The sequence below is a fragment of the Lepisosteus platostomus genome, chromosome 10 (assembly GCF_059453375.1).
Source record: "Lepisosteus platostomus isolate fLepPlt1 chromosome 10, fLepPlt1.hap1, whole genome shotgun sequence".
NCBI classification, from domain to species: domain Eukaryota; kingdom Metazoa; phylum Chordata; class Actinopteri; order Semionotiformes; family Lepisosteidae; genus Lepisosteus; species Lepisosteus platostomus.
Window position 1 is genome coordinate 14,542,622 of NC_142620.1, and position 26,767 is coordinate 14,569,388.

A 26,767-nucleotide genomic window follows, 5' to 3' on the forward strand; every position below is an offset into this window, starting at 1 on the left:
TTAGGATAATTCCATCCGAATCTGGCAAAACTTGGTTTTTGCTTTTCATTTTCTCGTTATCTACCATCCCTTTTTTTATTCTTTTCCTGCAGCATTCCTCCCTGTGGAGAGCAGCTCTGCAGAGGGCTGAGGAACTTGCTTGCTTGACGCTGTTTTGGGTGTGATGTGACAGGTTTTGCTTCTGTATTTTATGCTAACCATTTCAGAAGATTGTTTTACAAATTGCTTGTCCTTTTTTAAAAGCTACGGGGGAGGGTCATACCTGGAGTTTTGTTCCTTTCTTATTTTTAGAAGGGAATTAAAAAGTTATGAATAATCTTTCAGGGATGATGATAAATTAAATTGCATAATTCTGCCTATTATTCAGTGCATTTATTTTTGGAGACATCCGTATTGTATCCCTTTTTTTTAGGTATAATGAAGGATTTAATTTTTTTTCTGGTATTTTTTTCTCTTGTATGGGGGGGGGGGGCATTTCTATAATTAAACAACTACTAAAGAAGCATTGTTCATTTTCTTCCCAGGGTTGGAGTAAAGTTGTTTAAATTTAAACTTAAGCCACTTCCCCCTTTCGGCCCTTTTCACTTCCTCTGAGTATTTCAGGAGCAGTCCGTGAAACCAGTTTAAATGTCATAGAGAATAGTCATGTTTAAAAAACGGCAATTTCACACAGATTTTTAAGCTATATATTATATTTTGACATTGCACTTCGTGAACAAGTGCTCTTGAAAGTAGTTTTTAGCCGATATATAAAATCCGGCATTTGTATTCCACTCTCAGAACGTGAACTATTCTAGCTCTTGTTTTCAGATAAGCTCATTGATATTTATATGTTCTGTGTCTTTTTGGGGGGTTTACCTGTGATGGTTTTATAGTGTGATGTTGTCTGCTATTGCAGCTCAAGAAATTGTTCTTGTTGGTGGGAGGCAATGACGCTGATCCAGAAGAAAGGTTGTTTTTACAAAATATCCAGGAATACTACTCTGGCAAACGTCACATTTGAAGCCATTTGTTCTTTGCCAAAAAACTAGCAGGTTGTATTGTTTCACTGTGCTTTGTGTAGCTATTCTATAACTGTATGGTTGATACGTTATATAATTTTTAATGGCATTTTGCATAGTTAGCAGGTTTTTTCTGGCAAACAATCACTTTTAATACAAATCTCCACAACCTTAATATTGTTTACAATTGTGTGAGCTAGGAATGAAGGTTGGCCTTGTTTGTAGCTGCAGCTGGGTTAAGGCTGTTTTTCCCCCTTTGAAGCTCTGGGCCTTAAAAGGGTGCAGATGGAAAGACTGAAACCTTGTGCCCTAAGTTTTTTCACTCTTTGAACAGAAAAAGGGTTTTAGGACTTATGTCTGCCTTTGAACCAGACAGGATGCTTTTCAAACGAGCAATTCAGCCATGTAATATAAAATATTAGGAGGTTGTGTCTTGAACTGGGGATAAAATCTAAGATACACTAGCATTTGCTGAAGTTTTATTTCTATACAGCACAGCAGTTAAAGGGTCAGCATATGTTTTAGAATTCCCTCTACGTCCTGTGGTGAAACGGGCTGTATGATATAATAACCGGGTGCACACCATGGTGAAGTTCAAGGTTTTCATTAGTGCCTGATGTACTCCGTTTTCATACAAGCACACTGCTGTAATCCTCTTGTATTTACAAAATTTTAACTTCAAGGGAATACAGAGGGAATTCAGTTCTAACATCAGGTGACCTCGGTACAGTACCTCGCGATAAATTGATATGGTGTGAGAAATGTTTTTCCACTACTGTGAAATGGACAGTGATTGGATGGAGAGCTGCCATTTCAGAAGATCTGGCAGGTGTACTTGATGTGTACCAAGGCATGACAGAGACATTGGGAGGGTTACCAAGAGACTGGAGATGGTTATAGACATCGAGGATGAGGTCATTCATGGTGAACCACAGCAGCAGATGACTGATATGTGGTGAAAGAAAACCACTAGTTACTGTTACGGCGTTCATTTTCAATGCCAGTATTCCAAAACCCGTTACATAAGCACAGACTCCACAAGGTGCATTTTAGCTTTTAGTTTCGTTTAAGCTTAAATTGGTCATGTTCAAACATGGTCACAAATAAGTGGTTTGTTGGTGAGTCACTAGTGGTGTGTGAAAAAATTATTTGGATGGCATTTTTGGATGAGCTGAAATTACTTCTAGTATGGTGGTTACAGTTTTAAACCGAAGAGCACTGAGGCAGAATTTTACAAGGATTTGCCAATGCCGTGTCCAGAAGCACGATGATACCAACTGTGTATTGATGCTCCGTACGATCACATTACTTCTTCAGGACGGCTTAGAGTGATACAAAGCCAAGCCGATATCCCTGAGCTTTCTTCAAGTTCAGTGCCCCATCTCGTCCTGTCTACACTGTGGTTTAATGTGCAGGTAATTTACAAATATTTGGAGTAATGATGGTAAAATGGTGTGCTTGCTTGAAAACAAGACTCAAGGACTCATCTTTCACCTTTGGTTTGGTGAGGAGCTGAACCTTAATGTCAGGGTGGTGAATATGACGTCAACTAGCGTATGTTCTAATTAGCTGGATACACGCACAGCTCAAGCCTTTATTGACTGAGGGCCCCTTCAAGTTGAAACTTAGCTCTAAAAACTTTACTGTCTGGTCTTACATCTAAATTTCTATATACAGTTTCATGGGGGTTGTGAATTTATGTAGAGGACACTGTATATAGCACTTATCAACATCCTGTGGTTTATTCTAATTTCTTAACATACAATTTTTTTACAAAAAACTAAAATATAATATATCAGTATAAATCGAGTTTATATGGTTAAAATACAAATCAGTATTTATAATTTGCCATTTGTATTTATAGGTCCAGCATGAATGACTTTTTCAAGCACCTAGCCTCCTGCTAAATCCGCTGAAGGCTGTATTTTAAATGTAATCCATATAAACGATAATACATATTCAGTGTAGTTTTTAAACGGTATTTAAATTCTTTTCATGTCCCATCTTTGGTATGTTATAGTGTCTGATGTTCTCAAAGTCGAGTCTGGATGCAGAACTAATTTAAACTGTGCATCACCTGCATGGCTGCTCTTTGAGATGGCCGTGTTAGGAATAGTGTTAGTCAAACATAACTGATCTGCAGTGACTTGCAAACACACTCCACTAACAGGCCATGGCAGAAGTTGAAGTCTCTGGGAGACTGCCTGCAGCCATCTTACTACACCCAAACAAAGCCACCCATTATGTTTCATTATTTTTCACTAATTGCGGCTCTGTTTCAATCAGGATGTCTTGCTATTTGGCCTGGATGCTGCAAAATATTGACTTGTCTGTGACAAGACCTTCCACATATGAGTATTCATTTTCTGCTCGTTAAGTATTGGTTCAACGAATGTTATTGATTTCAGGGTGTGAAGAATGGGTACTGTCTGTTACATATGCAATAACCACAATAAACCACGTGTGTAAAAACTGTATTTTAATTTAACCACTGTTTTGTTATGAGTGCGCTTATGGTCCAATATCAGACTTTAGGAGTTTGTATACATACTCATTTTTTAATTGTTTCCAAGTGTTGCAATTGATCTTCAGATTTGCGTTTTGCTGCTGTATTTACAGTCCTTACAGCAGCATTGTGAATGTTGACTTCTACTTAACTGTAGTGAGATGGCAGTTGTGGCATCACTTCAGCACAGCATTGCTGTGCTCTACTTGAGCAACTAAAGGCATAGGTTGGAGATTGGGCTTTTTCAGTGAAAAAGAACACTGGACAACAGAAGGATGTCTGTTTTGACAACAAAAATTGAAACAGGTGGGTTCTCACATGCTGAAGGTCTACATTGAGGCTACATTACTGTTTCTCCGTGTAGATGAACAAATGATATGTCATTTCAAAACACCAAAAAAGCCGATGTATATGGTGCATGTTCAACAACCTCAGCGATTCCAGGTTTAGAGCGGGCCAGAATGAGTGGAACTGGAAAAACATTTACTAATTCTTACTGCTGTAAACTGTCAATACAGTTGTGTAACTGTAAAATAATCTCACAGTAAACCATGAGACTAGCATGCCATGACATCCCTAATATACACACTCACACGCACGTCATTTCACACATGCGTATGTGGAAAGCAAGACTTGGTAACGCAAGATGTGCGTAATTAGCCTGGAACCCATGGGAGGTTTTTATGTCATCTCTGTTTTTCTGTTCCTTTCTTCGAAAGTCAAAATTGCCAGGATGATTTTTTTTAAATTTAGAAGTAAAAAAAAAATCTGCACAATTTTTTTTTCTGTTGCAGCAAAGTAGGTCCAGCGGTCACATTCATCAGACATCAGAAATTATTCCTGTGATAAATGTAGTCTCGGTCAGTGAATTTGGTAAAGGAATTAGTGCACGGCTACATGCTTGACTGTGACATTTTTAGCCCCCTTTATCAGAATTTTCCCCTCCTTTTTTTCTGAGGAAATTCATCAACTTTGGAAATTTTAATAAAGTCTCCATGGACTCTACATTTACATCAAAGCATGCTGAGACTCCACTGCAATCCAAATTTGTGGTCCCCTTTTTCTGTAATCGCTGCTCAAGTTTTTAATTTGCCAAATGCTTGTGGTTCAAATTAAGATCATCTTAATATGTGGTGTGATTGATGTTTCAGAATAGTTTGCTTTTGATTCACATATGGGATGCTTTAATTTATAATTCTGCAGCAGTGCAGGGAAAGGGAACATTGTGGTGCGTGCATTTTCCTAAATCTAGTAATGAAAGCTTGTTTAGAATCTGTATGATCCAATAAATACGTTATAACAGGCACACTGGTGTCTTGCACTTTGACGGCAAGGTGCTGAAGTGCAGCTTTCAAACGGGAAATTTTTATTTGGTTTCAGGGAGGGTGTTAATTGCTATTCTCTCATAATGAATATTTCACTGGGTTTTGTAGTAAGTAATATTTTCTCCCAGGACAATTAAGTGCTAGCTTATTTCAAAGACAAAAAATTAGGGTTGAATGATTTAGATGTCTGCTTAAACCACTTGGTGTTTTTAAAGATAATCTTTGGTTTAAAGCTTTACTACTTGAATATGCTTTTCTACAGAAGCATGAAAATTCAAGATACATTCATAGTCAGATATTGAACTTTACATTGTATTTAAGGCTTTGAAAAGGAGGAGGCCAAGCCAGGATCAAAAGAACCAAGTCAAAGTGCATTTTCCTATTTAAGACAATATTCTGCTCTTGTACCTGTTTGTGACTTTTTTATTTTTTGCTTCAGCTGGGTGTGGCTTTTCACTGGAATCTCGGTCTGAAATGGGTGTGGCACTAATCTAATATTTGACCCTACAAACTGTGATGTTCAGTCAAATTAGAAATTGTGCATCAAGCTAGATCTGACCTAACACTATTGTTGATGGACATTAAAACAGTGCTTTCATTTGGTCTTTTCATTACATTTGTATTACTGGTTATCTGGAGAGATGTTCAAAGGTTATATAGGAAGGCATAGATTAGAAGAAAATCACTTTCTCTGCAGGCAGATTTTCCCAGATTTTGCACTGTTCTCCCAACTTATTTTTGTGTAATAGAATTAGTGGATAACTGTGATCTGTTGTAAAATATGTACTTATATTATGCCTATAAGCATATAGCTTTTTTTCCCCAAATAGTCATCAGTTATTTTTAATCTGTACCAAAATTACTAACATTCTTAAAATTAATTTCCAATGAGTCAGCGTTACAGTACTATTAAAAAATATTTTCTATTATTCAGAGAAACATTTTAAGAAAAACGGTTGTCTAAGGAAACTCAAGAAAGTCACGAAATGTAATAACTCATAACATATACCACAGTATATAACATTTGGTCATATTGATATTAATTTTAAACTTTCTCCACCTTGAATGTTTGGTTGGATCATTTAATATGATATATTTCAGGATTAATGGATTTAGTAAAACCTCATTCTTCTAAAGATTATAGACTACTAGAACTGACAAAGGCAATCCCAACCTAAATTAGCGCACCAGCAGTGAACAACAGAAATCTGCCTTTTCTTTGCTGTATCAGATAAAGGAAAATTAGAATTTTTAGAAGTAAACCAGCCTAGAAAGAAACCAAACGAGCTTTAAAAATCTTCAAAGGTTTAGAACTGATGGTAATAGTATGGTGCAGGCAGCCAACTAAAGAGACCGATCTTACCCTAATAAAACAATCCCAGGCTTTTAAAGGTCATGTCTGGCTATGTAATTAAGATACTTTAGTTTTTTATATCCTAACTGATTTTTGCTTTTATTTGGCCAATAAACCGTCCTCTGCTTGGTTAATAACAGAATATATACAGTTAAAAAATGGTTTTGGTGATTTTGTTTTATTGTGAACTATAAAAAGAATTGTGAAACGATTGTGCGGATCTGAAAATAAGCGACTCGAATCTTGTTCAGCTTAAAATTTCCCAATGATGACTTAGATGAGTTGATTGGATTCCTCCTCATCTGGCTGGAAAAGCAAAATTATCAAAATAAAGTTATGCACATCCTAGGATATTAACATGGGCGTGTTTTTTAGGGAATGTTAATTTTATAAATAAACTTGTCAAATGAAGGTAATTCTGAAGTGTGTAGATTTCTTTAGCATAAGCACTTAAAAAGTAGAGCCCAAATCAAATGTTGTTAAAGCTAAATCATTCATCTTTCTACATATTTCGCATTTATTTGTTTCAGTATATATTTTTCCATGTACATGTACAATTCTGAAAGTATTTTTTCTTTATTCTTAAATGCATTGTACTTTTAAAATGTCAGTGTTTTAAACTGTTTTCTAAAGTCCCGAAGCAATGACTTCATGCATGCAAGTTATAGAAGGTATATTTTTTTTAATTTGGTAAATTCCAGTAGTTGATTTTTAACATCCATTTGCAAGGCTGTTGTTTTGTAACCGTTCTCATCATGTTTGTAGCTTCACTGCAAATGTTTTTTTCTGTACACTGAAATTTTGTACGATCATTCAGTTCCTCGTATTGCTGTAGAAATACAGTAAAGGTTTTAGAGTTCTGTTTACTGTAGGCCAGTGTTTGTGAAATTGCCCTTATCTTGCTAGTTTCCTAAACCCAGCAACTCGGTTAACCAGTCCTACATGTGAACTTTAGACCCGTTTCTTAAGATAGCAAAAAGAATGCTTTGAGTCAGAATGCTGTTTTTAATTATCCTAGTACACAAAATGAGTAAAGACACGTGGTAAATATCTGTTTAGCAGCTACCTCCTTCCTCCTTTTTTAAATGTCTAAATCATAATAGTTCATGCTTGTTGTAAAAGGAATTAAACACAAGTTTATTATCTTTTAAATTAGATACTGGGACATGGATTTAATTATTCAAAATTGAATAATGGCACACAGCGTGTTGCTTACCTACAGATCCATTCCTGTACTGTGCATTCATCTGCTGTAAGGGTTAGCTATCAGATGAGGAATATTTGTGAACTTTAGGAGCTTGTGGAGCCTGATTACATGTACTTTGTAAGTATTAATTATAGCAATGCATTTGGGAACATTAATATGGCCCTTTCATCTACTTTAAAGAAATGTGTTAATATTAAAGACAGAATTTTGATTTTTTTACCTTTTGGTTTCTGGTTTTGATTTTATACAAATGTCTCTTGTGGGTAAAAATACAGGTTAATCACTTAGATCGGTTAGACGTGATCAGTTAACCTCTGAGTGGAAGAGATGCAAAAGATTGAAATGGAATGGATTAATTGGCACCATGTTACAACAGGTAACATGTCCACCTAGACCTGAATGTGGGGGAAAACTGACTTTTGTATGAAAATACCGAGCTCAGGCATTCGACTTCCTGTTAACAAGTAGGATTTATAAATACAGCCTAAAGATTTTATGATGCAATGTTTTAAAATACACCCCACCCTTCAGGCCTGAGCTGAAGTGCTTCTCTGCAGCAGCCACAGTTCTCCACCTACTCCATCCATGCTTGCACCACAGAGAGGTGGAACTGCATGCAGGCTGCGTCGCAGAGAGACAGGCACTCAGTCACACACTGGCAGCAGAGTAATTACTGCACATTCACTGCAATTAAAACCCCAGTCAGTGTTCCACATGGGTCAGCCACAATCTCATGCAAAAAAGGGTGAAGCTGAAAAGCACTGAAGCACACAGGCTTCATTTTGTCATTTTGTCTCTGTCATAGATGAATAAGTTATGCGTTGGGTGCCAATTTAAGTGTACAAGTTTTAGAGTACTTTACTTTTATGTGTGTAGTGTGACTACATCTTTAATTTCCACCATTGGTTTCAGTCCCTGTGACTTGAATATACATTATTTTTATTAGCTGTGGATTGTTTTTTTTCTGCTTATCTGCTTATGAGATTTGCATTATTTAGCAGGTTTCAGAATGTATTCTATCCAGTTGACTTGCTCTAGATTAACTGATCAGTTTCTAATTATTTGGGACAAAGTGGCTAGTTTGTGTTTTTATTTTAAGTATTACAATTCCATTGTTTTAATATTATTGATTTAGTGGTATATCGACAGTCATCAGTTCTCAGAGGTTCTCGACTGTATATATGATGACTATTCAGCTATGTTTTTAAATGGCATTCACTAATTATATGAGAACTATATAGGACTATATGCTTCAGTATAGAGCTAAGACGTAACTTCAAAGTTTGCAAGAGAACAGTAATTCGAGCATTTCTTGAATGATTTTTGTTGGCAATTTAATCATGTGCATCTATAACACAACTTGCGTGTAAGGGTTCCATTCCGAAAGTCTCACTATGAATTTTATCTGTTTGAAGTGACTGTCTTTTAGCTGTTGGATAAACACTTACAGAGTATTATAACCGCATAAGAATAAAATAAATAAAAGAATAACCTGAGCAGAGAGATGTGTACATATGTATTTATTTTATGTTGAGTGTTTTGTATGGTGAAGGCAAAGATAAATGTCCCCCCTTTTGGTTATTGTTATCTTATTTGTGGAATTTCAAAATAGAATAATTAGTAAAAGAAAAAAATAAAACCCTATAAAATAAAAACAAAATATGACTTACACTTAAAGAACAGAACATAAATGGAATGCTGGCTAAACGAGAATTACCTGATAATGAATTAGTTCTGTACTGCATGTTTCATTACCCCACAGTGTCCTGTTCAGTAATTAAATGCAAATGAAACTGACTGCGGTATGGGTTATTCACAATTTTCAGGGAAAAAGGACGAGATAATGGAGCACATGAGTGAGAACAAAGCCTAGCTGAGTGTAAAATGTACCTCTGATGGTGACCGAAAGGATCTCCAAGCACGTACTGGATCCAACGTAAACCTTTTGTAACTTGCGTTACGCTAAATGTATATCCAGTCCTGTGTAGCCCAGGGTGAGGATGTGTTTCAAATTGAAATATAATGAGAAGCTGTTCATTGTTTGCTAATTGTGGTTCTTCTGCTAGCTTTGTTGCATGGTACGATTTGTATTAATTCCTTATATATAAGCCTTTAAACTGGATTATTTTGGCTAATAGGAACATTCTATTAAACCTCTAGATGTTGGGATTCACAGTGAATCTGTACCAGGGCTTGGCATTTACTTTCTGCAGAAAGGGTGGAATGGAGGTGTATAGTACACAGCGCGTTGTGAGTCAGAATCCCATTCTTCTGGATACTCTGAGTAATGTCCTGCTGTGTGGAGGCTAACTGGTTGCACAGCTATAAAATAACTGGTGCAGTGTGGCCTTTGGTGCTAGCGCAGTGTTGCAGAGGCCATTCATGCTCACCAGTGTGCACGTTCACACTGCCCGCCTTTCTCCTTACATGTGGAGCCTTTTACGGACAAAAGAGATGTTCTCACGAGGTGCTTGGTATACGTGATTGATTTGTTTTTTAAATGCACACCTTACCTTGCAAATTAATGGTTCGCTGTTCTAGGGGTTAATGTTAGTGGTTGATTCCTCTGTGCAGTATATTCAATAAATGGTGTTTAGCATTTAAAGGAAAAAGTTTAGGAACTTTGAAAATGTTTTTAAATAACCATTATTTAACGTTGATTATGGTTTAGAAGTAGTAAATGTCCAAAGTTTGCCGTGGAATATATTCCAAATGGGTCAGTGAATAGAGTTCGATTGCAAAAAGAATATTTTTAAGCATAATACTATTGAAGACTTACTGTAGGAAAAAAAAAACATTTGCTATGTACAATCTGATTTTTAAGATTGTCCCCACTCCCTTTTGAAAAACCGTATATAGAATTCTGTAAAGATGAAGAACTTTTTTTCCCAGATTTTTTTTTTTGTTCTGTTTTGCTAGCTCGTAGAGGAAACCTGAGCAGCAGTCTCCTGTTGGTGCTGTGAAGGAGTGACATTTTTTTCTTTCTAATGCTAATGAAATGAGGAAATTTCCAGTCTTAACTTGCAAAGCATGTCTCTCCTGCAGCATGCTCCAGTGACTGTATATTGTGTGAGCACAAAACCCCCAGCCTAGGATCTAATAACGTGAAATTTCAGCAGAGAAGCAGCCATTGTGTGGAACATAGTGAGGCAGAGGAGGGCTGGCATGCAGCCAGGGCCCCAGCCACAGCCCTCAGCGATGGGAAGCCCAGGGGCTGATCCAGTGTGACGGCATTTTCAGCTCTAGCTGCCGGCCAGACAAACAGTCGCTTATAAGCTCGGCAACGAATTGTCCCCATGCTCTGTGACGCATGGCAGTCAGCATGATCACACAGCGTGTTGGTTTTCCACCTTACCATGCGGTAGATTTGAGTGCTTGGAAACTGAATGCATATGCTTTTTTAAAAAAGAGTTCAAACTTGTTTAAGAGACACTGAAGTTATGGGGTGGAGGTTTTCCAAGGAATTTCTTATACTGCCTTTATTTTTTCCCCTGCTAGCAGATTAAACATTGCCATGAAATTGTTAAAGCTGTAAATTAAAGTAACCTCAGTGTTCAAATTTCCAATACAAATTTGTACTCTTAGAGATCTGTTGTTTGGTAATGTGCAGGTAAAAATTATTATGCTGAATGCTAGTGCTACCTCCAGTGTCTCCTGTGCCTCAATTTCTTCTCAAATTGTATGCTTAGCAATGAAGGGTCTACCACTGGCTGTATCAAGACATGGCTGTTTTTTTTTTTCTGATAACCTTCATTTGAAATTGTCAAAGAAAAAAAGATGCATCAGAATTTGTTGTTGGATTAAAACAGGGATTTACTATAAAATTAGTTTTTAAAGTGCTTTTTCATCTTACTTTTCAGTCGTACATGTTCAGGGGTTAGACTGAAAGCTTGGTTAAGGTAAATCTAAAAATATAAGAGAATGATGCAGGCATTTACTGATCTTTAATACAAAGCAGGGCCAAACATTTTAACATTTCAAAACGGACTCGTCTGATAATCCAGGAATCTACAGGGGAGAACTGCAGTCAGTTTTATGTGAATTATGTTTGAAAAAACTAGGGACGTTGAAGGGCTTTTCAGATATGGTCTCCATCCAAAGAAAAAATAAAGTAGCACACGAATTTAGTGAACTATTCCGTTTAATGAAAGAAAGTAGCAGTGTGAATTGACCTACGGAAGGAAAGTCTTTAATCTACAGTTTACTGACGAACTTGAGCGTTCGATCTCTGGGTGCCTTGACCTTACTTTTCGGAAATGAAGTCAGTCATCCAGCAGAATAACTTGGAATAATTTTGAATCGCGTTCCCATTTCGCTGCCAGCAGATCGGCTTCTGGCCTTCACTGTGCGCTCACTGGACTGTGCCCTCACAGCGAGGAGCCCGGGTTCGTCCCATTGTGCCTGCTCACTACCCAGCTTCCAGTTGAGGGTTGGGGGGCATAGGGGGAGAAATATGAATAAAAAAAAGAATTAAATCCCAACACATTAGGTCAGTGATTTTTTTTCTGTTTCTGTCCGTGGCTTCTGGAGCCTTACATTTTCTTTGAGGAGGATGCAGTGATTGTCCTCTAGAGTGAATAGAAATTTTAATTGTTAATGCACTTATTGCTTAACGTATGCTGTGGTTTCTGTGCAACACCTCTCTCCCAGGCCCTTTGTGATGAATGTTTGCAAGCAGGAGGCGTGTTTTTGTCCAGCTATATTTTATAGGGTGAATTGAGTAGCAGAACTTCAGGCAGGGGGTACAGCCGTAAGACTGCGGTTCCTATACCATAGTGGCATAATAAAGCTAACGGCACCATAAAATCTCATGCCATCAAGCACTGCTTTGTCAGCTTAAGTTGAAGCAGTTAAACGAGACATACATGCCACATCCTTTTGAGGTGATAATGCTATCATTTTACAGCCTGCTGATTCATGTAGATCTGGATTGAATTAAAATCAGACCTAGGACAATGACAAATTATTTACTTCTAAAGAATGCCAATATTTGAATGTTAAAAATGTCTACTTGAACATCTTTATACTCCAGATGTGTAATTTAATATATTATTTATTTGTATCAATACGGGGACAGTTATGTTGATCCGTAGTTGCTAAAGCCTTCTTGATGTCCTACATCATGGGTTGATCCAAAGGTAAGATTAAACAGCCATTGTAGGGGAACTGTTTCGACCTCCAAACACATTTTCTTGTTAATGGCTGAAAGTGTTTTAAGTGTAGTCAAAACAAAGCAAGTAGGTCTTTTAATGTGGTGCCCTGGTCAATAAAGCATTGATGCTCAAATTGCGAGGCTAAATTATTTTACTCCCATTTGGGGTGATTTATTGTTCATGCCAAAAGTTCAGTGATTTAGCAGTTCACCCCCTCTGTCCTCAGGTTGACTGTGGGCCGCCCACTGGCATGTGGAGGTCAGGCTCTGGTCACTGCTCTGGGGGACAGCTGCTTGCCTTCTGGCCTTGTGGTGTGAGTGACATGGCTCCTGCTTTCTTGGCATTTCCTTCCTGTCAATAAGGGTTAGATTGGGTGTTGTTAGGGTGGGTGGCGGGGTTGGAGGAGGGGTGTTACTTGTGGAACTGATGTGGATTGTCTCTCCTCAGGCTGTCCTTGTAAGGAACAGCAAATGTTTACTTTCGTTAGGGCAGACAAAGAAAGGGGGCAATAATAGGAGCCCTCTTTTCACTAAAGCGCACCGATTTGTTAGGGTTGGGATGTGTAAAGACCTGAAGACCCTGGGCCATCTCCTGACAAGCCCTGTTGTGCCGAGATCTTGAGGTGTAAGAGTGCAGCTTCTTTAAGGGGTTGCAGGAGGGAGAAAGTGCTTCATCTGCGCTCAGAAAACTGGACTTCAAGATCTTGCAGTTCATGTAATATAATGCCTTTGTAGGTTGAGAAGTTGGAAAAGATGCATACAAAATAAAAATCTGTTCTTTTCCCGTTGAGTTTAGATAAATTAAGTCTAAAATAATTTTAAACTGTCTCCTCTGAATATTCACATTTATAAAAATATTGTTTTCATTACTATTATTCTCATTACTCTTACTGACTTATCATACCACTGAGCTTTTGAATGTGATTATATATCAACTGTATTTAATACAGTGTCACTGGAATTAGATTTATAGTGTTACCTATTTTTTGTCTTTTGGGAGCCAATCTTTTCAAAGCATATTTTTGAGGTTTATTTGAAATTGAAGAGATGGTGGTGCGTGATGGACTTACAATGGAATTACAACTCAATTAGTTTGACATTGATAGGCCTTTTATCTTAGTTTTAGTTAATGCTCTAGTATTTTAGCTGTTCAATGAATTGCCCATTTATGTTATTACCTTAAAATATTCATTTGGAAAAGGTGTGCATGGTTAACATGGTTACAGTACCATGTTTTTATGGCTGGTTTTGTGCAAAGCAGACAGAATTGTAAGCACTGATTGGTGGAATATTTCATTTCTAATCTGAATTTTTTCCTGTGAAGGATAATGTGAATAAAATATATGAGTAGACTTCGTCACTATTGGTATTTTACAGCAAATATTCATGTTAAAAGGAGAAAAATGTTTCAGGAAATGCCCAGTTTTAGTGGGCTGGTGTGATTACCTTAAATTCAACCAATTCACACTGAAGTAGGACCCTGGTAAATATTTAGTTGAGTTTAGAAATTGATTTTTTTTTAGCTTGACAAAAACAAGGAAATATTCACTTAATCTGCTGTCCTATATTAGTATTAGATTCTTCAGGTGTAAGCCTTTTTACTGTTATAAGTATTCTTATTTTATTTGCAATGAAAATCTCCAGCTTACCTTTTTGAATGAAATATCTAGTCTTTGTAACTGAGAAAGAAAGCAGTGCCAGAGATAATGAACCGAAGGATTTTCTTTTGATCTGAACAGATAACCAACCCAAGCTTAACAAGATAAGTCAGAATGCCTGCTTAGCATAAATGCCCTTTTGTCATATGGTTGGCTTCAGTATTGAGATTTTTTTGTCCTAAAATAATATAAGAATAAATACCTATTTTAGGTACTGTGATTCCAGTAAATTGCTTTCGTTATTGAACTTAAGATTGTTCTTTTAATGAAAATGCTGTTTGTAGAAATGCAGACTATATCAGAAGGCTTGTGTGAGAGAGCATGTAACATTTCAAGTATCAGTGGTTTCTTGAAAGGGCTGGGTAAGCAGGATTTTTTTAAGTGCAGAGTCTTTACACCAAGGTGTTTGTAGTATTTGTTTAAAATAAAAGTAACAATCTTAAACCCTAAAAATGGAACACATTTTTACACACTTGTCTCAGATTTGCTTTATTGTGTCTGTGTGATGAAACTATGCAAGATACATTTGCCACCACTCTTCAAGGTCTAGGTCTTTCTAAGAAGCTGTGTTTGGCTTGACTCATAGAGGTTAGGCTCAAATTGAATTTGGTCCAATTCTTTTTCCATTTGCAGATAAGGGATTCAACAGATCCAAACTGACTTGGTAGGTTTTACTAATCTGGACTGTTAATGATGTTCAGCAATATAGAATATGAAACGTCAGATGTCAAGTGAGAATTAATATTAGAGATCTGTTCTATATCCATTCAAGTTTCGGATGTAGGTCTATAACATGGCAAAGAGAAGTGTACCATTGTAAAATGCCTCCAAAGTTTTTTTTTATTGTTTAATATATAACCAGAAGTGACAGGGTTGATAAGAAGTAATCTTTGGCAAGCATTGACCTTTGTGATTTCCGGTTGTAGATTGGAATGTACACTCCTTATCAAACTGGTATTAAAGTCACTTAAATAGTGGGAAGGGACAGAGGTTTACCATCCTTTTGTAGGTGAAAGTTTAGGAAATGTTAATCATTCAAAGGTTTTACAGGATCTTAATTGGGTTATTAACTGTGTAATGATTGTTAAAGGAATAAAAACATCTTAGCTTGGTAATCTTTTTATTTTACAAATAAAACTTATATAGTCTAACATATATAGTATATAATATAGTCTAACCAAGCATGTAGCCTAATTTCAGGTGAACAGAGCTTAGGCTGTCAGTTAAAAGTGTGCTCCATTTTCTGGAAGTGGTTTTTGATTTATTAACAGCTTAAATGATTGAGCTTTTTAAAATGTTGAGAAACGTAGAAATGTATATCATTTTATCCTGATCTGTGTTCAGTTTGAATTAAGTTTCCTTGGTGTTGCTGTGCTTTTTCCATCAACAAAACACTAGGACCCTTTAGGATTTTCCTGAATTTTGGAAAAGAAATTTGCAATCACGCAAACTCATCATATAACAAACATAAGTCTCATAGCAGCAAAACGTAACCTCCTAAAGTAATAAATCGCTCAAAGAGCAAGAAATACATCAAATGTTCTTCAGTATGATCCCCTGTTTTCCAATTTTCTAGAAAAGGAGACTTATTTCAGAAGATGAAGTTACAGTAGGTTGCCACATGAGAGAGGACTGTGCTAGCCTTTTGGACTTGGCAATATTAACATCACTGGCAGGAAATTTGAGCAATACATAAAAAACACTTACTGTATGTAACTTTGTAGTTTCTTTTTTCAGGAAAAAAATGTTCCCTTCTGGAAAAATTTAAAAATCTGATGCAGATATCCTCTACTGTCCCAGAAGTGTCTCCCACTAGTTCCCAGATTAATCTCTCCTAAAGAGACTTTTTAAGGAGCCTTAAACTAGTAGGCCTTCTAAAATGAGGGTATTTGCAGGAACAAATCTGCCAGACTGCCTGGCTTTGGCTGAGCAACTCATATTTATATTCACTAAGTGTAATGTGAAGATTGTGGTGCCACTGAATGTATATGGTATGCACCCACTTAGAATAGTTTTCATTTATTTCCTGTTAATGTCTCATTTCTTACTTGAGGTTTATAGCTTGCTGTACTTCTGTTAAGGTCCGCTTTGTATCGTGCTGTATGTTTTTTTTTACACCTCATGCTTTGGAACCACTGTGCTGACTACTTCGTCTGTTTATAGTTCACCGCAAGTGTGGTGTAGATATTCTGAAGGTGATCTGTAAAACAAAAAGAACAAGAGGTTAACCAATACTTCACGCAGCACCGTAGAGTACAAAAGCAAGAGATCCATTCCTCTTTTCTGTTTCCGCTAACCTGCTCTCTTCTCCTGTGTCCCAGTGACAGTTATGCACGTGTGCGAGCAGTGGTGATGACCCGGGATGACTCAAGTGGTGGATGGCTGCCTTTGGGAGGGGGAGGACTCAGCTGTGTTACGGTCTACAAAGTCAACCATCAGGAGGAGAATGGCTGCGCTGATTTTCTCATCCAAGGAGAACGACTTAAAGACAAAACAGTAAGGCGGGCACTCGGTTGTTCTTTGTTCTGTTCATGCAAAACAAATGTGGTTGGCCTTCAGATTCCCTTGAGTTTGAGAGGTGGAGATCATCTATTTTCTGCACTGTTCGTGAATGTAAAGCTGTACTTTTAAGGAATGTTCTGAGTGGGTCTTGTGTGAAGTGCAGCTTGAGCTACCATAGACCAGATAATTTTATTTGTGCCTTATTTAAGGCTTTAACCCACAAGTTTTAAAATTCACCGAGTGGTGGTGCACAATACGTTGAGCACTAAGAAGGTTGTGTGGACTTCAGCTGACCATGGTTTCCTTGGCTTGCAGTGCAGCAGGGACTTCAGGGATGCCCAGTGATATCGGTGAGATGGTGCTGCACCTCCAGTCAGTACTCTTCTCCTGTCTTGCACTTTGGAACCCATGATAATAGTTCTGATAGTAGGAACTTCATAGGTGTGTGCACACAGCCTCTGTGTCGTACAGAGCTTGAAGCAGTAAGGAAAAGGGTGATATCTACTCAAACTAAAATTGCCAAATGTATAAGTGATTAAGATTGTAAGGAAGTTTGCAAGTGAGTGGAGGTCATTTGACCAGTCTGTCCCCTTTGGGGGCTCAGTAGTCAATCGAGCCAAGGATATTATTCAGGTGTTTCTTAAAACAAATCATGGTATTGGCATCAACAGCATTGCTGGGTAGCTTATTTCATACTCCCACAATCCTTTGAGTGAAGAAGTGCACTTCCTCTTGTGCCCTCTGCTTCGTGTTTCACATTCGGAAGAAGCCTGCTTATAAACGGAATCTTGATTTAAATTTAAAAGGGAACGGAAGAATGATCTTTGTGGCCACATGTGAAGGATTCAGACTGTGTTTGGAAGTTCTAGGAGATGTTTCAAGAATTGGCTAGGCGAGAGGTTCAAGTCAATTATGTGCTCATAACTATATTAAAAAATAAACAAGATGGGTTACAAATGAGAAGGGAGTTCTGTCCTTCAGTAACAATTATGAGTGATTGTACTGAAGCAATTGATTGTTTTTTTTTTCATTTTATTTCTTTGTACGTACTACATATTGTAGTTCACATCCTCTCTATTATATTGTTACCCAAGATTCATTCTAAGTTAGACAACAAGGCCCAAATCTTAAAACCGCTGCGCTTATAGCTGCTGTGATTTCGGTTATGGAGCTCCTCATTTTTTTTAGAAGTATTGTTTTGGAGAGCACTTGTTTTTTTTACTCCATAATGAGGTGTCTGAAAATAGGATCGCATGTCATAATGCATCATGGTGTCATAAATAAGACAAAGTCTAAAAGGAAGAGGATGGCGGGGGCAGGGGTGCTTTTGTTTTTCCTCTTTAGAGCAACATTTTAATGTTTGAATGCCAGCGAAAGCAGAGCTGTTCCCCACAGGGAAAAGCGGATAAACCTGTCAGTATTTGCATGGATTTCAGAAATGGAATTACTGAGACCCACACTTCCTTGTTTTTATTTTTCCAAGGTCATTTCCAAACCTCAGATAGGATATGATTGTCTGTTGATCCATTGACACCTATCCTAAATAGACACACACGTGATATAAATATGAATTGAATGTGACACAATTGACAGTTATCTTTTTTTATTTGGCTTTCTTTGGCAGTTTTTGCAGGTAGAATGCGGCCACGTCAGGCAGCTCTGAGTGATGCAGCAAACTGTAGTGAAAATGTATTGCATTAGAACCAAATGTCTTGTAAGTGTAGGAGTGCTTAAGCCAACTGTTCAAAAGCTCCAGCACCCTCTTTCTTTGATAAACAAAAATTAATTCCATGCTTTAGAAATGGAGGCACCACAAAGAAAGCAGTATTGTGACTTCTGTCAGCAGTTGCAACATACAGAATATTCAGCTACTTGCCTAACTAGGGACCAACGCATTTAGGAAAGTTGGGGAAGAAACGCATTAGAACACGCTAGGTTCAAGAGCGTCAAAGACTATTTTGGATTAGCTTTTACAAAGGGCTGACATTTGTGAAGGACACAGGCGTGCTCAAGGGGAAATGTGCAGGATATATAGAGGAAGTCTTCTGTTCTGTGGAGATTTTCAAAGTGATCTTCATCAAAAGACTAGGGTCATTTCGGAAGAGGCTTAAAACCACCTCCTTCCTGCTGTAGCCCAAGGACAGGAAGCACATCTTGAAGATTCACTGTATTCCCACAGGAACAGCTGCAAGACGGACATCGGGAATCTAAAATAACTAGTTGTTGCACACAGGGTTTGATTTATTAAAAGCAATACAGTGAGTGATGTGGGTATATTTGTCTTGCTGTTCACATGTGGAAAAATAACCATGCTCCTGATCTATATTGAGATGGAAGTGTCATGGCACATTTGCTGCCACTTTTTAATATTTGCATATTTTTCTGCAATAGCCATCTTTTGTTTATTTTTATAGCCAGAAACACAAGATCATTTAGAGAATCGTTGAACTGTTTTTACGACATGAAAAGTCAGTAGCTTTTGCCAGAAAATCATGAATTAAATCTGTCTCCATCCCAGCAGTTAAGTCACTGCATGTGGTTTGGATGTTCAGCATTGTTTTGAAAATTAACATTCAACACTTTCTTCATAATTGCAATGTTGTTTGAATTACCCTGCGAACTGATTCCATCTTTAAAGCATCATTAATAATAGCAGATGAAGGGATGTCAGGTACTTGTTAACATTTAAGTTTATTTGCCTTTCAAAAAATATTGTTTTAAATGTCAGAAGGCTCAACAGCCAAAACAGTTTCCTTTTTCTGTTTTTCACTGTGGAATTGATGCAGCTCCCAACTCGAACATCTTTAGTTTCACATGAAGTGAAAGTTTTAAGATGCTGTAAAGATCAGGATCACACAAAAACTGGTCTTTATTTGAAACCATAAGGAGGTGTTGAATAATTTTAAACTTATATGAAGGAGCTTATGTTACCATATAAGTGCAGTAAATTTAATTCAACATTAAGTACATAATGAAGTGATAGAAGAAGTATACAGAAAGGGCTTTGAAGTGTGTCTAGGCTCTTACAATTGGCGTGTTTTTAGGGTTTAACATGGTACAGAATGTGCTGATGAGTCAGTAGTGTTTGGATACAGTTATGTCCATGTGATGTGTTTTCATCTTGAAGGCTTGAATATTAATTAGCATCAGAGTGGCCATTTATGATATTAAACCTTTTAGGCATAAAGAGCTGTCTGTATTGGTTTTGTTCCCATCCTACAGTAGCATTACATAAAAAGATATAAAATATTGTAAATGTTTAATATGTTTAAAATTTAAACTTGTGATAAACCATATTCCATCAGTTTTACTAATGCTAATGCTACAGGTTTTGTACTTGTGTATTTTGGTGAAAATATAGCAAATATTAAATGCCCCAGTGGTGGTAGTGTTTTGGTCTGCAGTCTGCAGTCTTGCAGTTTCTTGCATTCTGGGTTCTATTATAGACCAGACTACCTTATGTGTGAAGGGACCGAAGTTCTCCTCCTGTGCTTCGATAGCTTAGGTACTTTGTTTTTCTTTCACCTTACAAAGACAGCTAAGTAAATTTGCCCTAAACTGTGTCCACACCTGCAATTAAGTTGTGTTCCATCCAAGGATATTGTCCTGCCTTGCGTTCTATACTTCTGGGATAGGCTCCGGGGTGCCATTTCCTTTACTGGGGATAGGGGTCTTTCCTGATGATGAATGCAGATAGTGCATTATGTATTATTTATACACATAGTAAGGCTACAGTGTTTATAAGTTAATTTCGTTGAACAAAGTGTTAGCCTACCTTCTTGGCTTTTTAAAGTTCTTATATTCTTACTGGGCTTTGGGCAGCATTTAAGGTAGAAGTTTTATATGTGATAGTTTGGTGTACCACTCTCATTTCTTTTTCACTGCATTTCATTTGTAATACAGGTATGTCTGTATATATAATATCAGTTTTTATTCATAAGAATTCTTCCATTTACAGTATCACTAAAATACGTCCCCTACTTTGAAACAGCTTTTAATGCCCTTAATAAAGCTATTGTCAATAAAAGCAAAATTGCATTTGTGCTATTTCCTACTTGCACCAGAACTTTCTGAAATCACTAGGGCATCCTGTATCCTATTTTCCCCTCCTTTTATATAGTATGGAATATTTCACTATGAATATTTAGCATGTTTGACATTTTTTCTTCGTTGGGACAATATGTTGGTCTTTCACTCTTCTTTAAGAATAGTGTTAGCTCAAATGACTTTCAAATGCACAAATACAATTTTTCCCATCTGCCCCCATTTTAATTCACAAAGACTGTTTTTAAGGAAACAAGCCTCAAAACTGCAAAATCATTTCCTCTGCGGGTCGAGATAACAGATAGGTTTTCGGCTTCAGGCAGCAAAAAGCACTGCAAGGACTAGGAAACCCAGCAACTTGAAACTGAAACAGAATTCCATTCATCTTTTTTTTTTTTATTGGGAACTGTTGTGAAATGTGGTATATTACCAGTAATGAGAATACTTCCTCCTCTTCCTCTTCATTTGTGCTCACCTTACTAGTGCTGGCTCCAGCCAGTCTGGTCTCCTCTGTCGGCCTCTGCTCCAGCCTCCTCCTGGCCACTGGATTGTGTAAACACAGGGCTGTGCCCTTCTGGCACAGACACAAGGCGTTCTACCGTCCTGCACTCTCCTCTGACATCCCATTATAGTGGCTGGAAGATGTCGGAAGGAAAATCGGTCATAATTCCACACTAATCTTAAGGAGCTTTGAGAAAATTATTGACTAAAAAACACAGAATTTACAATAAGTGCGAAGTGATGTATGATTTAAGCACATGCTGTATATTTACAGAGAGCTGACATTTAATGCTTAAGTTAGATAAATGCACCGGCACAATTTTACAGGTTATTTTATCTCAAAACAACAGTGCGCTTCTGAATTGCACATTACTTGAAAAGTTTGGAAAATTGTTTGGTTTTAAAATATAACTGGCAGTGTCAGAATTGTGCAGATGAATGAATAGAATGATCGAGAATACTCTATATATTTAATTCCCTAAATAGGCCCCTTTGCATTGTAGGGCTCATTTTTGCATTGTTATTCAATATAGAAGTCTTATTCTCACTAGTACAAATAGCCACACAGGATACATTCAATTGCTTTGCAAACAGCACAAAGCCCATAATGCCCATCTCTTATTTCATTTAATCTGTTAAGGAGCTGTCCTGGAGTTAAGTCAGATGGTCTGATTTAATAATGGGTTTTATAAAACTTACTGCTGAACAGACTACATGGATGCAGATTTTGCCAATAGGAAAGATTCCCAGGACGACCAAACTTATTCCAAGCTTACATAGATGGATGTATGTTACTGCTCTTTTACTCGATACACTTTTTTTGTTTGTTAGGAGCTGTTTTTTCTAGTTTGAGTGCTTGAGTGCTACTGCTGGGAAAAGTAGCCTTTTTCTAAAAGGCTGTCCGTGATCCTTGTGTTTTCACTTTTTTATTCATGTTTAATGATTATCGGGGCACTGCTTTGAACATTTCACCCAACATTTACAAGTCATTGATCATCTGAATTTTATTTGAATAGTAATTAAGTACTTTTGGCCTTCAGGTTGTCTTGGAGTGTGTTTTGAAGAAGGAGCTGGTGTACAACAAGGTTAACCCAATATTTCACCACTGGAGAATCAATGAGAAGAAGTTTGGGCTGACTTTCCAGAGTCCTGCTGATGCAAGAGCGTTTGACAGAGGTATTCGTCGAGCCATCGAGGACATCAACCAAGGTATTTTTTTGGTTTAAAATGGATTGGTTACAAACTTTATTTAAACTATTCAAACTATTAATCATGTCGTACTTATTTTTTATTAAATTGTGATTTGTCTTAATCATTAAAGATTCAGTAGTCAGCCTCAAAATACGTTCATTGCTTTGATGTTTACCAAGTAAAACTGGTAAACCTATCTTTGCAGTATCTTGTAAAAAAAAAATTTAAAGTAATTTTTTTACTATTTTTGTTTTTAAAAATGCTTGTGCTAAGGTACTGCACAGACAAAACCCCACATTTTATTTCACGTAATAAACTTTTATAAAACATTTTCGTTTTTATGATTTAAAACCAGAATGGTTATTTTGTATTTTTTTGTAATTATTTTGTACTGTCCTTGGACCTCTACTCAAAGCTAGCTTCTATGCTTTTTGTCTTTCTAATGAATCCCAGAAAAGTTGGTCTTGTTCTTGTATGATGAAACACTTGTGCTGTCATAACCGGTCTGTACCCCCTGAGTACTTAAATAATGTCCTAATTCAAGATTTTCTTGCAAAACATGTGGACAGTGCAGTATCAATTACCATCTTATCTAATGAACCCTTTGAACATGTTCAGTGAGGGTTTTAGGTGTAGACAGTACTCCATCCAAACCCTAACTGGCTGGACTGGAACAACCCTTGTGAAAATATTTACTGTTGGTTTCTAATTCTTTGTCACTAAGGTTATCCTTCTAGATACAAGTGCAACATTTGAGATGGTCAATCACAGCATCCTGTAGGATTACATGGAACATTTTCTAGGGATAACTGGCACTTATTGGTGTTGGTTTGGCTCCTGTTTGGTTACCAAATGTGAATATATTATATATTCACTTATATATTATGCATCCATCCATTTTCCAATATAGAATCACAAGAGAGTCAGAGCCTATGTAATATACTTGTTATATAATATTCTTTATATATGTTAATATATAGTTGATTAGTTAATTGACTGTTTTACATCTGATGATGCTCAACAGGATTCTGTTCTGGGACCTTTAATACTTATTACTTATGTGTTTCCTCTTAGATTATTGGCCAGCATTGATTTTTCGGTTTCAGTACTATGCAGATGTACAGAATTATTTGCAGTCCAAACTGGATATTATTTGCTGCAGTTTCTACTTTTTTTTCCAGCTGTATGTTTGATATCATAGAAGCAACTGAACTTGATATAACTGTGGCAAAAAAATGTGTGCTTATCTCCCCATATCAGCTTTGCAAAGCTGGTGACTTCAGTGTGGTTTTTGAAATCAACACTTCATTAAATTTAAAACCCTGGGTGTTACCTGTCATTTGAATTGCTAGGAATATCACAAAAAACATCCTTTTCCAACTGTGCCACAATGCTCTGTCAAGTGCTTCACTTTGCCTAGGTGATGGTTAAATATTGATACATTACTTTATTTAATCAGGATTATTCTGAGTCCTTAGTTTTTCTGCTCTTTCTAATGGGTTATCTTAACAGCCTTTCTTTGACCTTGCTCTTCTGCTAAATAACAGTAATGTGCATTGGCATGACTTTTGTCCTCTATCAATTGCATGTGCTAGATCTCTTTGAAATTTAGAGGGGACTTTAAAGGTTCCCTGGAGCACAAATAAGGCTGGACTGAATGGTCCAACTTCAGGTTATTTTAGGAATTTATTGCATTCACAGAATTGAGCTCTTACCCTTATATCTGCTGACACAGGCCTTCTTCTGCTACCAAACACCAGGGTGTCCACAATGGATGACGAAGCATCTGTAAAGCCACTGTTGACATTCTAAAATCTTGATAAATCAAAAAAAAAATCTAAAATCTTGATAGAGACCTATCTCTTCCTTAAGATTTTAAATATGTTTTACCCCTGGTTTTACTGTACTTTCATTTTATTTATGTTGATTACATGTGCTGTTTTGTGCTTTGAGTTTCCTGTGAATTGTGTCCAGAAGAGGGAAATGAATTTCATCCATTCCAATAATGTAAAAGAACCAAAATAACATATGTTGCTCAGTTTCCTTCCGCAAACTACAAAATATATATATAGATTTGATTGTAAATGTTTGCTTACCAGGTTTAGAGTTTTCGCATGACATCAGAAATCAAAGGTTGACCATTGTTTTCAGCATTTTTAATTATTTTAGGTTAGTACTTTGACCAATTTTCAATGCTGTACGAAGGTTCTATTAGATTTAGGGTACTTTCATGTTTTGTTGGGAAACACGCATTGATTACTGTTCCTGTCATTTGTATAATTTGTAAAATAGCCTAAATGTTTTTGAACCTTTTCTAGATATAATCTTTATTACTTCTGGCATTCCATGAACTGGTTCTCTTTGTACTGACCTGTACCAGCCCCTCTGTTTATCTTATCACTCTAAGCATGAATAAGATACTGTATAAGATACTGACTTCCTGTAGAAGCCATTCACAGCCCTGCATTGAGTTTGACACAGCAGGTTTCTGATGTGCTGATAAGGTTTTTTAGTAAAATGTCAAAGGTAACATGCATGTAATTACCAGGGAGACAGTTTGGCAGATTACCATTGCCTGCAATGTTATGTAATGCATCTTTTCATACTTTGAACCCCAGGGACTAGAACATTCAATAGTATGGAAAGTTTTGTTTTAATGGTCAAGTTGGAATTGGGTTGCTGTAAATCACAATGCTTTGTAATGATTATTTCAGAGTTGGCTATGTTCCTGGAAAATTTAAAATGCAGATCAATCTATTCTGTATATTGTATGCTCTAGAAATTAGGTAAAAGTTTTTTTTTTTCTAAGGAATAATAAACATGAAAGACCTGTAGCTGAAATGCCTCACCTTAGGTTTCATGGCTGAATTGTGCAGTAATGTCAAATGATGTACAAAATTCTTTGTATTCCTGTGCATTGCTTTGTGGGCTGCAGTATCAACTTTGCAGTTCCCTGTTACCATGGCTACTAGGTACACTACCCTTACGTCATTCAGTCTCAGCTGACACAGCTATATGTGCTGCCTGCAGTTTAACTGAGGCATTAAGCAGCTGGACAAAAGGCTGAAATGAGTCAAAATAAAAAAAGAAAAACCAAATACATTGGAGACATGTTCAAGGACAGTTTGCAGTGTTGTAGGTGTGATTAGTTTTGATTTGTTAAGAATAAATTCAACGCTTGGTATGATTCATGTACAGAAAGAAGTTTGACATTCTCAGAAGAAATAGAAGTTTTAAGTATTTTAAATCTTAAAATTATTTTAATACTAGATAGTTGAGCTCTAGCATTACTTAAAAGGTAGTGCTTTTCACCTTTTATTTGAATCTTATTGAACATGGATTAAACTGAATCTTTTTTTTAAACTCTATTTTTACAGATTAAAAAGCTAAGTGAATTTGAGTCCCTGTGGTGTTAGATTGTAGAATGTTCTTTTCTGAACTTCCACACAAGAACAGCTGCTTTTCACACCATCTCAAACTTCTTAAACTACTTAGTGGAACTTTTTTCTGAGACCAGAATCCTAGTGTGGAAAATATACTATGCAAACTATAGCTCTGATACAGCATAGCCGAACATACCTAAAAGGTATGTTTATGCCATATGAAGTGACGCCGAAAAGTTGTTTTCTTTCTTCTTTTTTTCAGCATGGAATAAACCTATTACTTGTTCCTTTGCAGCCTACGCATGCTGACGCAGCTACCCACCTGAACTATTCAAGTTTAATAGGACAAGTTACTAGTTTACTTCGGAATGTTTACTGAAATGTCAGGAATATTTACAAGGGTGTGGTGAGCAAAAAATGTCTCTGAATCCTTTATATTTTTATTCTAGGTTGCCCATCATCTTACAGCGAACCAGAAGTTCCAGAAGATGGAGTACAAGTAAGTCAAATCACATTGTTTTTATATTTAATAGCAGTTTGGTTGGTGTTTGTGGTTTTTCTTTAAAAGAAACAGAGCATTTGGACACTATTTGCAGCTTTATTTCAACACTCAGAAACATTGAACTACTGCTTAGGAAGATGTGTTTAATATTCAACTTATTTTAACTGGTGTTTGATAGAGAGCTGTGCTACACTAGTAGGTATTGACTGACAATATTACTGACTCAACATTACGGTCCACTAAATTTTTCCAGTCTGTCAATTAAAGCTTTTAAAGAAGAAGACCTAGCAAATGAATTTATGTAGTCTGATAATGCAGTAGTCCAATCCATAGGATACAGCTAAACACCAATCTTTTTTGCTTGATTGGTAAAAGACCTACATTTCACGAGACCCCAAACATTATGGTTTAGTAATGACAGCCTTTTTTAAACAAAATGGT

At 36.8% G+C, this 26,767-nt stretch overlaps 1 protein-coding gene across 1 annotated transcript in view; it reads left to right on the top strand.

Annotated features, from left to right (window-relative positions):
- The window catches only part of spred1 (sprouty related EVH1 domain containing 1), a 48,314-nt gene that overhangs the window by 4,551 nt on the left and 16,996 nt on the right, over positions 1–26,767 (top strand). Inside the window, exons 2-4 of the mRNA XM_088648354.1 lie at positions 16,525–16,699; positions 22,291–22,459; positions 26,274–26,323. Of these exons, the coding sequence (XP_088504480.1) occupies positions 16,525–16,699; positions 22,291–22,459; positions 26,274–26,323 (394 nt within the window). The remainder of the gene's footprint in view (positions 1–16,524; positions 16,700–22,290; positions 22,460–26,273; positions 26,324–26,767) is intronic.